This window comes from Sus scrofa, chromosome 16 (genome assembly GCF_000003025.6).
Source record: "Sus scrofa isolate TJ Tabasco breed Duroc chromosome 16, Sscrofa11.1, whole genome shotgun sequence".
Lineage (NCBI taxonomy): Eukaryota > Metazoa > Chordata > Mammalia > Artiodactyla > Suidae > Sus > Sus scrofa.
This window is the reverse complement of record NC_010458.4, coordinates 8,426,135-8,441,072: the sequence shown is the minus strand read 5'-3', so window position 1 is coordinate 8,441,072 and position 14,938 is coordinate 8,426,135. Positions and strand designations below refer to the sequence as shown.

At 34.3% G+C, this 14,938-nt stretch overlaps 1 protein-coding gene across 9 annotated transcripts in view; it reads left to right on the top strand.

Annotated features, from left to right (window-relative positions):
* Positions 1 to 14,938, top strand: part of CDH18 (cadherin 18) — a 1,026,794-nt gene that overhangs the window by 675,974 nt on the left and 335,882 nt on the right. For all 9 annotated transcript variants that reach the window (XM_021076963.1, XM_021076971.1, XM_021076964.1 and 6 more), the window contains one exon: positions 2,480 to 2,963. In XM_021076963.1, the coding sequence (XP_020932622.1) occupies positions 2,736 to 2,963 (228 nt within the window). In that variant the 5' untranslated portion in view covers positions 2,480 to 2,735. The remainder of the gene's footprint in view (positions 1 to 2,479; positions 2,964 to 14,938) is intronic.

Below are 14,938 nucleotides of genomic sequence, written 5' to 3'. Positions count from 1 at the left end.
CAACGTATTTCTATTGCGTTATTCTCAACCAGTGATTAATTTTATTTTTAAAATTCTAAGCTATGCAGGGATGTATTTCTTGAAATAGGGCAGATAATTTTCACATTTGGATGTTTTCTCATTATGTAGTAAATGAAATTACTTTCAAAAGTACGGTAGTGATGTGTATATTTTCTCTTTCATTTTACTGAGCCTTAACACGTTTCATAATTGTCATAATAGAGCTTCATAAACATATAGTGCATAGGTAGAATAAAATGTATTTATGTATTTTGGAGATGCCGTGCAAGATCATTATTTAAAGGAAACACTCATTCTACATTATCAGTAATGCATTACAAAAGCCACTTTCTTCACCTTCCACTCATGAATTATGCTTTGTTAAACAACTTGGCATAAAGGGCAAAGATGTTAATTTCATTTAAAAATCACACCAAATGGTGTGAAAGTATTAAGATAACAACACCTTCTATATATTCATCAGCTTGACTTCTAAGAAGAAAAAGCCTGGTTTTTGAAATCTGTGACTTGAAAATAAAGAAACTTTTAATAAATTAAAAATAAAAGTTTTAAAAGATCTGAATAATTTTTAAATTGTAAAGAATATTAGAAGCAATTATTCAAGTCACAAATTTTAGTAAATGAGAAAATTGAGACTTAAAAGTAGATGTTTCACATAAATGCGTAGTCTAAATAAATTGCCCAAATAATAGAAAATCTGTTTTCTTTCTTTCCTTTGCTCTTATCATGTTGGATCTAGAATGGTGTTGCTCTTTTTTATATGTTAGAAGAGTCTTTGATTCATTTGAATTTCATTAAATCAAAACTGTATCTTCACATTCAAAAATATTGTTTCAATTTATATTTGTCAAATGATTAAAATAAAATCCCAATTGAAATCCAATATAATTCTTGCATTCCTGATAAAGTAAAAATTATTTTTAACCCTAATTTATGGAGAGAAATACTGATAGAGAAAAGCACTTTGCCCTGGATTTGCAATTTTCTTTTCATCCCTTACTTAGAATAAACTTTTTTCTCACATGCATGAAAGAATTATTTTATCACTAATTATTTATATTCAGTTTTTAAGATCATTTATATTTTCATGTCAACCACTTTGTAATTCATTTAGATCTACATTTTGGTTTGTGCTGAGTGGAAGGGGTGAATATTTTGGAATGAGAAGATGACAAATCTAATGTTTTTTGCTAGATGGAATAGCTGTAATCTCAAATCTATATCTATATAGATATATATAGATAAGTATTTTCCAAATGCATACTGAAACACACAAATAAAAACACAGCAAAATTTACTATGTAGTTTTGTGTGTTTTCAATCATATCACTCAACTTTTTATCTTCCAAATTCTATTTTGTCTCACAGAAATATTTCTCAAGTTTTGCTTTACTTTCCAGTTCTACTAAAACCAAAATCCAAGTGCTCAGTGTTTCTTATTTGAAAATCAAAATAATTCTCATCTCCCCCATTCTTTTTGCCACCATCCTTTCCTTCTTTATACCTTTCTTTTCATAGCTGCTAGACCTATGTGTAGTGTCATTCCCAAGCCTGAATCTCTGTCTTGCCTGTAGGTGAAGAGCACATCCTAGACCATTATTTGAAGGCCTACTAAAACCCACACAAGCTATGATTCAGTCCACTAATATCATATTCGTGATATGTTCATTTATGCCTATCTGATCCCCAAGAGTGAAGTAACTTTCAATTGCATATATTTATTTTTTTCAGCCATCTTATTTTGTTTGTTTGTTTGTTTGTTTCTTTTTTTGGCCACAGCCATGGCCCATGGAAATGCCCATGCCAGGGATCAAATCCACATCACATCACTGACCCAAGCTGCTGCACTGACAATGCTGGATCCTTAACCCACTGTGCCATAAGGGCACTGCTTTTTTTCTTCTTTTTACTCCCTAAAGAAATTAAATACCTACTTGATTGCTATAACAGTTTGTGAAAATTTTGAACCCCAAGGAGTATTTTGTTGAAGTTCTGTGAATCATATGTAGTAGGTAATCTATGTGCAACATGCATAGTAAATTGTAAACTGCACCACATCTAACAAAAACAAGATAAACTTACCCTTAGCATAGAGTCCCTAACAGATCATATTAACTCAGGAATAGGCATGTACTCATGGTCAATTTTTCAGCATTTCAACACTCCCTAGGGTTACATTTCTGTTGTTTCAAAGAGTATATGTATATACATATATGTATATATATTTCCTCAATCATGCATATAATTGAAAACTAAAATTACAGATAGGTATGTTCACGTAAAAATGCAGTGTCGCAGCCTATACATGATTATGTTTATGTTTGTGTTTATTTCCAAAAGAACTTGCATGCATTTTTTGCCTATCAGCATCACACTGCAAAAAGTATAATTTCCATTCAGAGCAAATACATAAAACTCCCATGTCTATAATGTATATAATTTTCTCTCTTTCCATTAGGTAGAAAATGGTTGTCCCTGTTCGCCAACTGTGAAGACTTAGAATCAAACAACTTCAGCTTTGATTCTTCAAGTGTTTCAGGATGTAAATGTAGTCTAACCTTTCCCCGATGGGCAGTTAAATCATGGACACGCTAAACAATTTACTTTGGACTGTCCTTCCAAAAGATGCTTTGGCTTCTCTCTTGAATGCTCACTAAGCATTTGTAGCCAACAAGGAAAAGAAGGAGAACTGTGACCTGGAAAGTTATCTTACAATGAAAATTACGAGCACATCTTGCATCTGTCCAGTCCTAGTGTGTCTCTGTTTTGTGCAGAGGTGTTATGGAACTGCTCACCACAGCTCCATCAAGGGGACCAGAAACCAAACCAAACACATTGAAGGTGAAACCGAAGTCCACCACCGTCCCAAAAGGGGATGGGTTTGGAATCAGTTCTTTGTTTTAGAAGAACATATGGGACCAGATCCACAATATGTTGGAAAAGTAAGTTTTTATTATTTTATTTTTTCCTCTCCTGGGAAATTATGGGGTGAGATGAGGGTGGAGTTGGAATTGGATTTGCAGGGACATGGAACTTAAAGTGAATTATGTTATAGAATGCTATTTCTTCTATTAAACGTTTAAAAATAACAATTCTGAAAAATGAACTTCATCAGTTGTGTCACATCTCTGTCAGTTAATAATACTAAGCTACAATGTTCTTTGTTTATTTGTTTGGTTTTTTACAGCCATATCCGTGGTATACAGAATTTCCCAGGCTAGGGGTCAAATTGGAGCTGCAGCTGCAGCCGATGCCACAGCTGCAGCAAAACCAGATCTGAGTCAGATCTGTGATCCATGCTACAGCTTGCTGCAGTGCCAGATCCTTAACCCACTGAGTGAGGCAAGGGATCAAACCTGCATTCTCACAGACGCTGTGTGGGGTTCTTAACTCACTGAGCCACAATGGGAACTCCCCTAGACTAGAATGTTCTTTGCCATCATATTACTCTTGCTGTTCGCTCATGTAAAATGGAAACACTTAATTAAACACACAATTAAGTAATTTTGTCTTTATTACCATGAAGGTATATTGGAATCCATGATGCCATTTACTAGTAAATTGATATTTACAATATTTTTCCATCTATTGCTATAGCACATGAGGCTAAAAATAAAACATTTGACATTAATATTTTTCTGTTAATTGTTACAGAGATAGTATCTGATTTTAAGTCAGCCTTTAAAAGCATATGAATGTTTTTCCAATCCCCCAAATCAATTTCTATAAAGATGTTGATATAGTTTAAATACAGGTTAAATATACACTGGGTGTACAGGTTTTTTTAAAATCCCAAAAGAATGATGTTGATAAAATGATCATAACTTCAGACCAACTTCCCTTTCTCTCTCAAATGCAGAGAAGACAATCTAATGGCTCATCAAACCCTTTCGGAAAGTGTTTGCTCAGTGATAATGGGGGTTTTAAACATGTGTGATCGAATCTCTAGGGTTAAGAATAGAGGGGGAAGTAGGGAAGCCTTCTTCTCATAAATTACTCTTGGAAGCAGCCATGCTTAGGTTTGTTCAGGACCTATGGGAGAAGCAGCTAGCACAGCAGCAGAATCTTCCTAATGGCAGGCTCAGTGACTTCTCTCTCCCTGCCTATTTATTTTTGCTTTAGCATTGTTAGTACTAAAAAAAAAAATTAGATCTCCATCCAAGCCGTGGAGCTTCCCTAACGTGTGGGCAGTACAGGAGCACAAACCATCTGTTCACCCTTCATCCAACAGGGACTGTGTGATAGCTGTATTTTCTACACAAAGCAGCAGCTATAGAGTCAGAATATGAGACACAAAAAAGATCTGGAACAATTCTATTATTTTCATATATACATATTAAAACAAGACCAAAACCTCTCATCTTCATCCTAGACTTTCCCCCCTACAGAGTATTCCATGAAATACATGGAAATAAATATACTAAAGTAAAAACATAATGTATTGAATTATTCTGAAGTTATTTTTATTATGAACTTCAAAATCATTTTTCAGTAATCCTTTCAATTTGTGAAAAGGTGAAAAAAGGGAGCCTTTCCCCCCCTTTTGGGGAATACCCAAAAAGGAAAAAAATATGTATACTATTAAATATTTTGTTATGTGTGTTTCCTGTCAGTTTTAATTTAACTAAAAAACAAAACAAAGTTTGCTAGAAAGGGAAGGCAAAAATCAGACAACTTCTCATTTTGGGGGTAGGTCACATAGTTTTAGTGAAATATGAAACCTCAAAATATTGACTAGTTGTTAAGCAATATTTTTGGGTTTTGGTGCCAATGAACATATGGTTGAGAGCTTTTTAGCCATCAGGAGGTGGTGGGGGCTGTGAACCTGTTTCTTTGTGGAGGTTCTTGGGAAACTGGTATTCATTCTACTGTTTGTAGTCTTCACAGGCAAATTTAAAGGGTCACAGCCAAAGATGGGGTCCTCTTATCTTTATCTGGACTGGGTGCCTCACTCAGTCATAGTCGTTCTGCTCAGTACTCGTCTGCCTTTATAAACAAGTCTAACTTAATTGTATAGGTTTGTTCCCCTCATCCCTCACGCCCTGCATGCATACATGCATAAATACATTCATATATGTAAAAAATTTTAAAAACAGCCCTGCAAAGCTCAACAATACACATGGACTTAAAGTCATGCCATCTTGTCCCATTATTTTTAATTAAGAAGGGAATTTGTATTTCACTCTCTAAAAACATTTATAATGAACCAGCCCTCTATATTCAAAGTGTTCCTGAATGAAAGATAGAATCATTACAGTCACTATGAGCACGAAGAGGGAACGCCTCCAAAGTGCTGAAAATGACCCCCTGATCCCTTTTTACACAGAAATGCCAGCAGGAATTTTGTCAGCAGAAAATAAAAATCATATAAAGCAGCTCTGTTATTAAAATAAAATTTTTCCTGGATTTATTATGTAAGTTCATTTCAAATTATCCTTGAGCTCTTGATTGTAATTTTCTATATCTGTAATTAAATTTCATATTATAAATCAATATCATCTGCAATTTTGATAAGAGCTGAAGCCTGTTTTGATGTTTTTTAACTCATATTTTTATGATAATTCTCTAGACATTTTTTAATCAATGACTGCATTTATTATGAGGATATTTTTTTTTTGACATTGGTCAATACATATTATTCACTACTAAGAGATTTTTTTAAGGCTAAGGCCATGATCATAAGGCAATTTCTCATGGTAAATAGTAGAAATATACATATATATGTCAGGTATATCCCATGTATACATTATCATAATTATATATAGTATAACATGCAATTACATATTTATTATATATACACATATAAGATATAATTATATACATTAAGTATATGTACTTATACATACATACAGATATGTATGATTGATAATCCATAAAGTTTCTTCAGAATGTAATGCCACGAGAGATCAAATACCAAAACTAGTGTATGAATTGATCTCATTTATTTCATCTCATAGATTTGTTAATAATCTTTTTAAAAACTTGAAAGATTTAAGAAGATATAATAACATATTTGTTAGCAGCTAAGTCCTTTCTTCCTGGAACAAATTATATTGTAATACCATTGTAGTTAAAAAAAAAAGCCTTCTCTCCTTTCCAAAAATCATGTAAAAACCAACATAAACCATCAAGTCTATTTTTTTTTAATTTTTTGAAAGTTGAACTGTGTTAGTGAATCCCATTATAACCAAGAATATGATTTTATATAAGATAACGCATATATCCTAAAATGCTGGCCATATAGCATATCTAGCGCTGGATTAGATTTATTACCTCTATGAGATAATAATGACTAGGCAGGGCTGGATTTAAGGCTTCTCTGCTTATTATCCATATTACAACTGGCAAGTTTCTTTAATTCCCTGCATTTCTGTATCCTGACATATGACACTGAGAAAAAACTGTTTGACCTTTCTTTTAGTGGTTATAAGTGATTTATAAAGTTTGGTTTATAGTTTGGATTATGGGTTAAACAAAGGCCTGTGAGCCAAATTTCATCCAGTTACATATTTTGGTATTGCCTTCATACTAAAAAGTTTTTTTCTTTAAATTTAACTATTAATTTTTTTCAATATTTATTTATTTATTGGGCCATGCCTACAGCATGTGGAAGTTCCTGGACCAAGGACCAAACCTGTGCCACAGAAGTGACCCAAGCCACTGCAGTGACAACCCCAGATTATTAACCCACTGTGCCATAAGAGAACTCCCTAAAATTTTTATTATTTATTTTTAATTTTTTCAATTAAATTGTAGTTGATTCACAATGTTATATCAATTTCTATTCTAGAGCAAAGTGGCCCAGTCATATATATATATTCTTTTTCTCATATTATCTTCCATCATGTTTTACCACTAGAGATTGGATATAGCTCCCTGTGCTGTACAGCAGGACCGCATTACTTATCCATTCTAAATGTAAGAGTTTCCCTCTGCTAACCCCAAACTCCAATCCATCCCATTCCCTCCCCCTCCCCCTTGGCAATCACAAGTCTGTTTTCCATTTCTGTGTGTGTTTTTGTTCTGTAGATAGGTCCATTTGTGCCACATTTTAGATTCCGCATATAACTTATATAATGATATTTGTCTTTCTCTTCCTGACATACTTCACTTAGTATGAGAATCTCTAGCTGCCTCCATATTGCTGCAAATGGCATTATTTCATTCTTTTTTGTGGCCGAGTAGTGTTCTGTTATGTATATGTACCACATCTTCTTAATCTGTTCATCTGTAGATGGACGTTTAGGTTATTTCCATGTCTTGGCTATTGCAAATAGTGCTGCTTTGAACATAGGGGTGCATGTATCTTTTTGAATGAAAGTTTTGTTTGGATGTATGCCTGGTGAGTTAGTTCTATATTTAATTTTCTGAGGAACCTCCATACTGTTTTTCATAGTGGTTGTACCAATTTACATTCTCACCAACAGTGTAGGACATTACCTTTTGACACTACCCTCTCCAGCATTTGTTATTTGTAGACTTATTAATGATGGCCATTTTGACCAGAGTGAGGTGGTACCTCATTGTAGCTTTGATTTGTAGTTCTCTGATAATTCACAATGTTGAAAATTTTTTCATATGCCTGCTGGCCATTCATGTCTTCTTTGAAGAAATATTTGTTTGAGTCCTCTGCCCATTTTTTTGATTGGGTTGTTTGTTTGCTTTTGTGTTGTTGAATTGTGTGAGTTGTTTGTATATTTTGGAGAATAAGCCCTTGTCAGTCGCATCATTTGCCAGCATTTTCTCCCATTATGTAGGTTATCTTTTGGGGTTTTGTTTGTTTGTGGTTTCCTTTGTCATGCAACAGCTTCTAAGTTTCTGGAGTTCCCATCATGGTGCAGCGGTTAATGAACCTGACTAGTGTCTATGAGGACGTGGGTTCAATCCCTGGCCTTTCTCAGTGGGTTAAGGATCTGGTGTTGCCATGAACTGTGATGTAGGTCACAGACGTGGCTCGGATCCCACTTTGCTGTGGGTGTGGCTGTGGCTGGCAACTGTAGCTCCAATTTGACCCCTAGCCTGGGAACCTCCATATGCTGTGGGTGCAGCCCTATAAGAACAAAAAGACAGAAAAAAAAAAAAAAAAGGCTTCTAAGTTTGATTAGATCCCATTTGTTTATATTTGTTTCATTTCTGTTGCCTTGGGAGACTGACCTAAGAAAACATTTGTATAGTTGATGTCAGAGAATGTTTTGCCTATGTTCTCTTCCAGGAGTTTTACGGTGTCTTATCATATGTTTAAGTCTTTAAACCATTTCGAGTTTATTTTTATGCATTGTGTGAGGATGTGTTCTAGTTACATTGATTTACATGTAGCTCTCCAGTTTTCCCAGCACCACTTGCTGAAAATGCTGTCCTTTTCCCCTTTTATATTCCTGACTCCTTTGTTGAAGATTAATTGACTGAGGGTGTCTGGTCTCTCAATTCTGTTCCACTTGTCCATATGTCTGTTTTTGTACCAATACCAAACTGTCTTGATTACTGTACCTTTGTAACATTGTCCGCGAGAGTCATACTTCCTGCTTTTTTTTTCCCCCTGAGGATTGCTTTTATGGTTCCATATAAAATTTTAGATTATTTGTTCTAGTTCTGTAAAAAATGTCATGGGTAATTTGATACGGTTGACATTAATTCTGTAGATTGCTTTGGGTAATATAGCCATCTTAACAATATTAATTCTTCTAAACTGGGAGCAGGGATATCTTTCCATTTATTTGAATCTTTAATTTCCTCAATTAATGTTTTATTGTTCTCAGCATCCCATGCTGCTGCAGTGAAAATGCCAGATCCTTAACCTGCTGTGCCACAAGAGAATTCCCTAAAATTTTTTAAAAGTAATGCTTTAAATAATACTCTATGACACACGTAAATGAAATGAAACCCAAATTCAGTTTCCACAAGCAATGCTTTATTGGAATACAGCCATACTTGCATTTATGTATAATATTTGGCTTTTTTCCAGCTACAAAGGCAGAATTGAATGAGGGAGAGTAAGGTCCAGATAGTTTAAAAAAATTTACTAATGACCATTTACAGAAAATATTTAAAGCCCCTGGTTAAAATATCATCCTCACCTGGCAGCCTGTGAATGCTTTGTAAGCAGCTTCTAGGACTATTTTATCCTTATTTGCACAGAATCTTTCTCAATGCCTATTGTAATGATCAAATGTAGTAATTCACTGGAAAGGGCTCCATGAACTCTAACCTATTATAGTTATGTTAATGGTTGTGGTAATTATTTAAAATTATTCACACGAGAATATTTCACTAACCATTGCTCTCATGGAGGAGAGAAGTTTTTGAGGTCTTTACCTCCCTATCTTCGTTGGCAAACCCTCTTCCATGGTTATTTTAATGAAGGTTTGTTAATGCTTGGTGTTTTAATTTTTATTATTTTTGTTTCATTATATGCAGTAATGTAATGAGTGCCCATGCACCCACATCCTTTAGTATACATGTACATACATATCTTTGGGAGAGATTTTTCAGAAGTGGGATTCTGATTAAAAAATAAATTATAATTTTGTTAAAATTGTACTACTGTTTACCTCTCTCAGTGATGTATGGGAGTAACTTTTTTCTACAGCAATGCCAAGATATTATTGTAAAACTTGGAATTTTGCAAATAGGTGAACAATTGCATCTCTGTGTACTTTCAATTTACATTTCTCTTATTATGAATGAAATTGATAATTTTTTCATAGTTGAGGGGATATGAATATTTCTTTTATCCTGACTCTTCAGGGTCCTTGATTGTGTATTCTTTTGTTATTCTTTTAAACTTATCAACACTAGCAGTTCTTTCCCTGATAGGTGCAATAATTCTTTCCAGGAGTTCCCTTCGTGGCGCAGTGGTTAACGAATCCAACTAGGAACCATGAGGTTGCGGGTTCGGTCCCTGCCCTTGCTCAGTGGGTTAACGATCCGGCGTTGCCTTGAGCTGTGGTGTGGGTTGCAGACACGGCTCGGATCCCGCGTTGCGGTGGCTCTGGCATAGGCCAGTGGCTACAGCTCCGATTCAACCCCTAGCCTGGGAACCTCCATATGCCGTGGGAGCAGCCCAAAGAAATAGCAAAAAAAAAAAAAAAAAAAGAAAAAAAAAATTCTTTCCAGTGATGTTACCAAGAAGTTTTTTATAGTAGTTACCATCATGGCTCAGTGGAAATGAATCTGACTAGTATCCATGAGAACACAGGTTCGACCCCTGGCATTGCTCAGTGGTTTAAAGATGTGGCTTTGCCATAAGCTGTGGTATAGGTTGCATATGTGGCTCAGATCTGGCATTGCTGTGGCTCTCTCATAGGCTGGCTTCATAGCTCCAATTCGACCCCTAGCTTGGGAACCTCCATATGTTGTGGGTGTGGCCCTAAAAAAATAAAGAAAAAAAATAAGTGTTTCATAGTTACTATTTGTTTCTAATTTTTGCTTTGTGAAATGTATCATTTTATTACAGTAATTCTTAGCATTCCTTTGACTAAAACTATATTTTCATTTGATTGGATCCTAAAATTTGAGGATACTGGTGTTTAGAATTAATGGCACTAGACAAAAAATGCATTATTTATGTCTTAAGTTCTTTAAAAAATTTTTTTTTTAGTTGATTTACAATGTTCTGTCAGTTTCTGCTATACAGTAAAGTGACCCAGTTATACACACACACACACACACATTCTTTTTCTCACATTATCCTCCATCATGTCCCATCACAAGTGATTAGATATAGTTGCCTGTGCTATACAGTAGGTTCTCATTGCTTATTCACTCCAGATGCAATAGTTTGCATCTACCAACCCAATTTGGGTTTGGTAGATGCAATCTTCAGGTCTTGATTTCTATAGTTTATCACATATATTAGAAAATATTACTTATTGAATAAAAAGTATGGTGCAAAAATAGAATTGTTTATTTTAGAGATCAGAAATTATAATCTAGAATACATATGAATTCTTATTTTGGGCTACTAGCTATTGACTGTATTGCATATATATCTCATCCTTACCAGTAGAGTATATGCAATGTGTTGGTTGTAGTTGCAAAGTGTATTGGCATGTACTGGTATATACTAGGAATATTTAAATATGTGTTACTATTAGAATTTAACTAAGGACATACATAAGCAATAATGTCTGTTAATACACAACAACTGGCAATTCATAAATTTCAAATGATAACTGCACATGATTAGCTAGATATTTTGCTCCATCTCCATAAATACATTATTTTCATTTTAAAAACATTATAGGAATTCCCATTGTGTCACAGCAGAAACAAATCCTACTAATATCCATGAGGATTTGAGTTTGATCCCTCGCCTTGCTCAGTGGATCGGCAATCCAGCATTGCCCTGAACTGTGGTGTAGGTTGTGATTGTGACTTTGATCCTGTGGCTGTGATGTAGGTGGGCAGCTGTGGCTCCCATTCATCCCCTGGCCTGGGAACTTCCGTGTGCCATGGGTGCAGCCCTAAAAAGCTAAAAAGTAAAATAAAATTAAATTAAAAATAATAATAATTAAAAACATTATAGATGACTTCTTTAACTGGCCGATCATTCTTGTATAAGAAATAAAGGAAAGTCTATGTTTTTTTCAGTATATCTGTGAATGGATATTACCCACATTGCATTATTTTATAATTAAAGAGATTATAATAAAAAATTCTAAGCAGGAAGTAAGACACCAAAAAGTGTGTTTCTACTTAGCACCATGTTTTAGGCTAAGATATCTAAATCTACTCACAATGTTACATTAGGTTTTGGTCTGTATTGACATGAAATATATATTTGATAGCAAACATCAATGACTTAGATTTTTTTTTTAGGATAAACAATGAAATATATCCTCCATCTTCACTCCCCTTCATTGATGGTATATGTTCTTATAAATGCCAGCATTTTTTTCTAGATATAAACTGTAACATGTGGAAGATATTGCTTATAGATGTTAAGAATATAGTTACTAAAAGTTACCTCTCACTCCCCTCTTTACCCATGTCCTACATGCGTGAGTAGCTAAGTGTAAACTCTAGGCAGTTATTCCCAACCTGCTTCATTACAAAACAACAACAAACATATAGAGAGTAAGCAAGGAATTCTAGTGGTATAAAAGAACTAAGAAATCATCTTGCTGAATTCCTCAAGTAATAGAAAGCAATGGTGCTTGAAACATTTAGGTGACCTCTTCATGGGAAGAGGGATTAGTTATGGCAGCGCCAGAGAAGAGATTGGAAGATATCTGATTTTATAATGAAAATCACTTTCTTGTATATAGTGCATGAAATTCCCCTCTCATCATCATTGCTATTGCCATTATTCCATATTTTTTCTTTCTTTAAAAAAGAACCTTCAAATCTCTTTTAATATAAAGTACTGTGACTTCAAGTTAAATAAATGATTTTGGGGTTAGAGAGGGAATAAATCATGTAAAAAGGAATGGGAATTCAGGCTTTTCAGAAAAAAAAATAGCTTGAATGTTATCATGACCTCTGAATTAAGAATTAAATGCACAGCAAGAAAAGGTCCTAATTGTCATTTAATATTGTCAAGATGATAATTTTATGAACATTTTTATCATAACTTCTTTGAAGTGGAAGACTTCTGGTATCAAAACATGGCATTTGAGTTTTTTACAAGTGACAATGTGATGATGTGATGTCATGTGAAATTAATTTATGGCACCCAGTTCCATATGGATATAGAACTTTCTCAATACTCATCATGGAAATTTAACTATTTAGATCCAGTCCTATAAGAAATTGGGTGCATAAAGGAACTTAACTTAGTACATAGTTCATTTAAGTAGTCCTATAGAACCCGTTTTAATAAAATAAATCAGATTTTAATAATTTTTAATTTACTTCTAGAGAAAGTGATATTCCATTTAAATTATTTAGAAATGTTTGAATTGGAGTTTCCATTATGGCTCAGCAGGTTAAGAGACTCACATCGTGTCCCTGAGTATGCAGGTTTGACTCCTGGCCTTGCTCAGTGGGTTCAGGATCAGGTGTTGGTGCAAGTTGTGATGTTCACAGATGTCATTCAGATCTGGTCTGTCTGTGGCATGGCACGGGTCTCAGCTGCAGCTCCAGTTTTATCCCTAGCCTGAGAACTTCCATATGCTGCACGTGCAGCTGTAAAAAAAGAGTTTAAATTAATAGCATTCACATTCATTGTTTATAGTGTTTCTTAATACTACACTGGAAAAATTTTAAAACATTATCAATACAAAGCCATACATACATTATAGGCACAGTATCTGTATTTATATGTATTTATGTTTGTTCACATTGTGAACTTTATATTACTATATAAACGCATCCACTCATGTGTGTGTGTATGTGTGTTTGTATGTATCAGTGGTGCTAAACCAAAGGTAACTTTGACACCTGCAGGCATTAGACTATGTCTGGACACATTTTTCACCCCTGTAACATTGCCTATTAATTTCACTTGGCATAATCACTATAGTCGAAGATATTTAAAGAGTCCAGAGCAATGTTTAAGTACGTTTTCAAATTGTAATAAAAAGTATGAAAATAAGTATAATCCAGTGGACATTTGGGTTGATTCCATGTCTTGGCTATTGTGAATAGTGCTGCAATGAACATGCAGGTGCATGTGTCTTTTTTTAAGTAGAGTTTTGTCCGGATATATGCCCAAGAGTGGGATTGCTGGGTCATATGGTAGTTCTATGTATAATTTTCTAAGGTACCTCCATACTGTTCTCCATAGTGGTTGTACCAGCTTACATTCCTAACAGTGCAGGAGGGTTCCGTTTTCTCCACACCCCCTCCAGCACTTGTTATTTGTGGACTTCTTAATGATGGCCATTCTGACTGGTGTGAAGTGGTATCTCATGGTAGTTTTGATTTGCATTTCTCTAATAATCAGGGATGTTGAGCATTGTTTCAAGTGCTTGTGGGTCACCATGATGTGCAGTAGAAAGAATACATATATAAAGAAATAAAAAAATACTTAAAAAAATAAAATATTAAACAAACAAAAACAAAACAAAATAACAAACCATAATTCAGTCTGTATTATATTAGCCTAAATACAATTTCAAATAGAATTTATCATTTTAATTGAAAGAAACTCCCCCAAGTCAAAAGGCCTTAGGGTCTTTGAATGTGAACCTAATTCATAATGTGGACCTTTAATGTGGACCTAATTTATGGTTGTAACTTGTAGGGAATTGGTGCTACTGGCATTTAGTTCGTGGAGGCCAGGGATGCTATGACACATTCTAAAACACAAAGGACAAACTCTCCCCAAAAACAAAGCAAACAAAACAAAAACAAAGAGTTAGACTAAAATGGTAATAGTGCCAGCCTTAATCTATATTGACATCCTTATATCACATTTGTCTTGATCAAAATGTTTTTGAATATTTTGTCCATACTATCACATCACTATAATGATATTTTGCATCTGACATTTGTAATACACATACAGATTAATTTTAACTTTTAGTTTTTTTTGTGCAATCTGACATTTTATTTTTCCAAGCAATCATTTCATTCTATTGTTTATTATGATTATTGTGTTTTCTACTTTTTACATGCCTACTGGACAAATTGTTTTAAGCCAACCAGTTGCTCATTATTCTTCTCGTCGTATGCTTCTTATTGTTATTATTAGTCATGTTAATGTACAAAGTATGTACTTATTTATAGGTTTAACATATTTAAGGACTGTTTTTTTATCCCTCCCCTTTGCTTCTATATCCAAACTTCCTGAGTTCAGATTACTTGCTTGATTTCTTTTCGACTATTACTTATAAAATGTAACATTGATATCTTTGTAGTTGTCCCAGACAGTGCAAATATCTTAGGGTGTTTAAACATTAAACAGTGATTACTCTTTTTTTTGGGTGGGGGCATCCTCTTGACATGTGAAAGTTCTCAAGCCGGGGATACAACC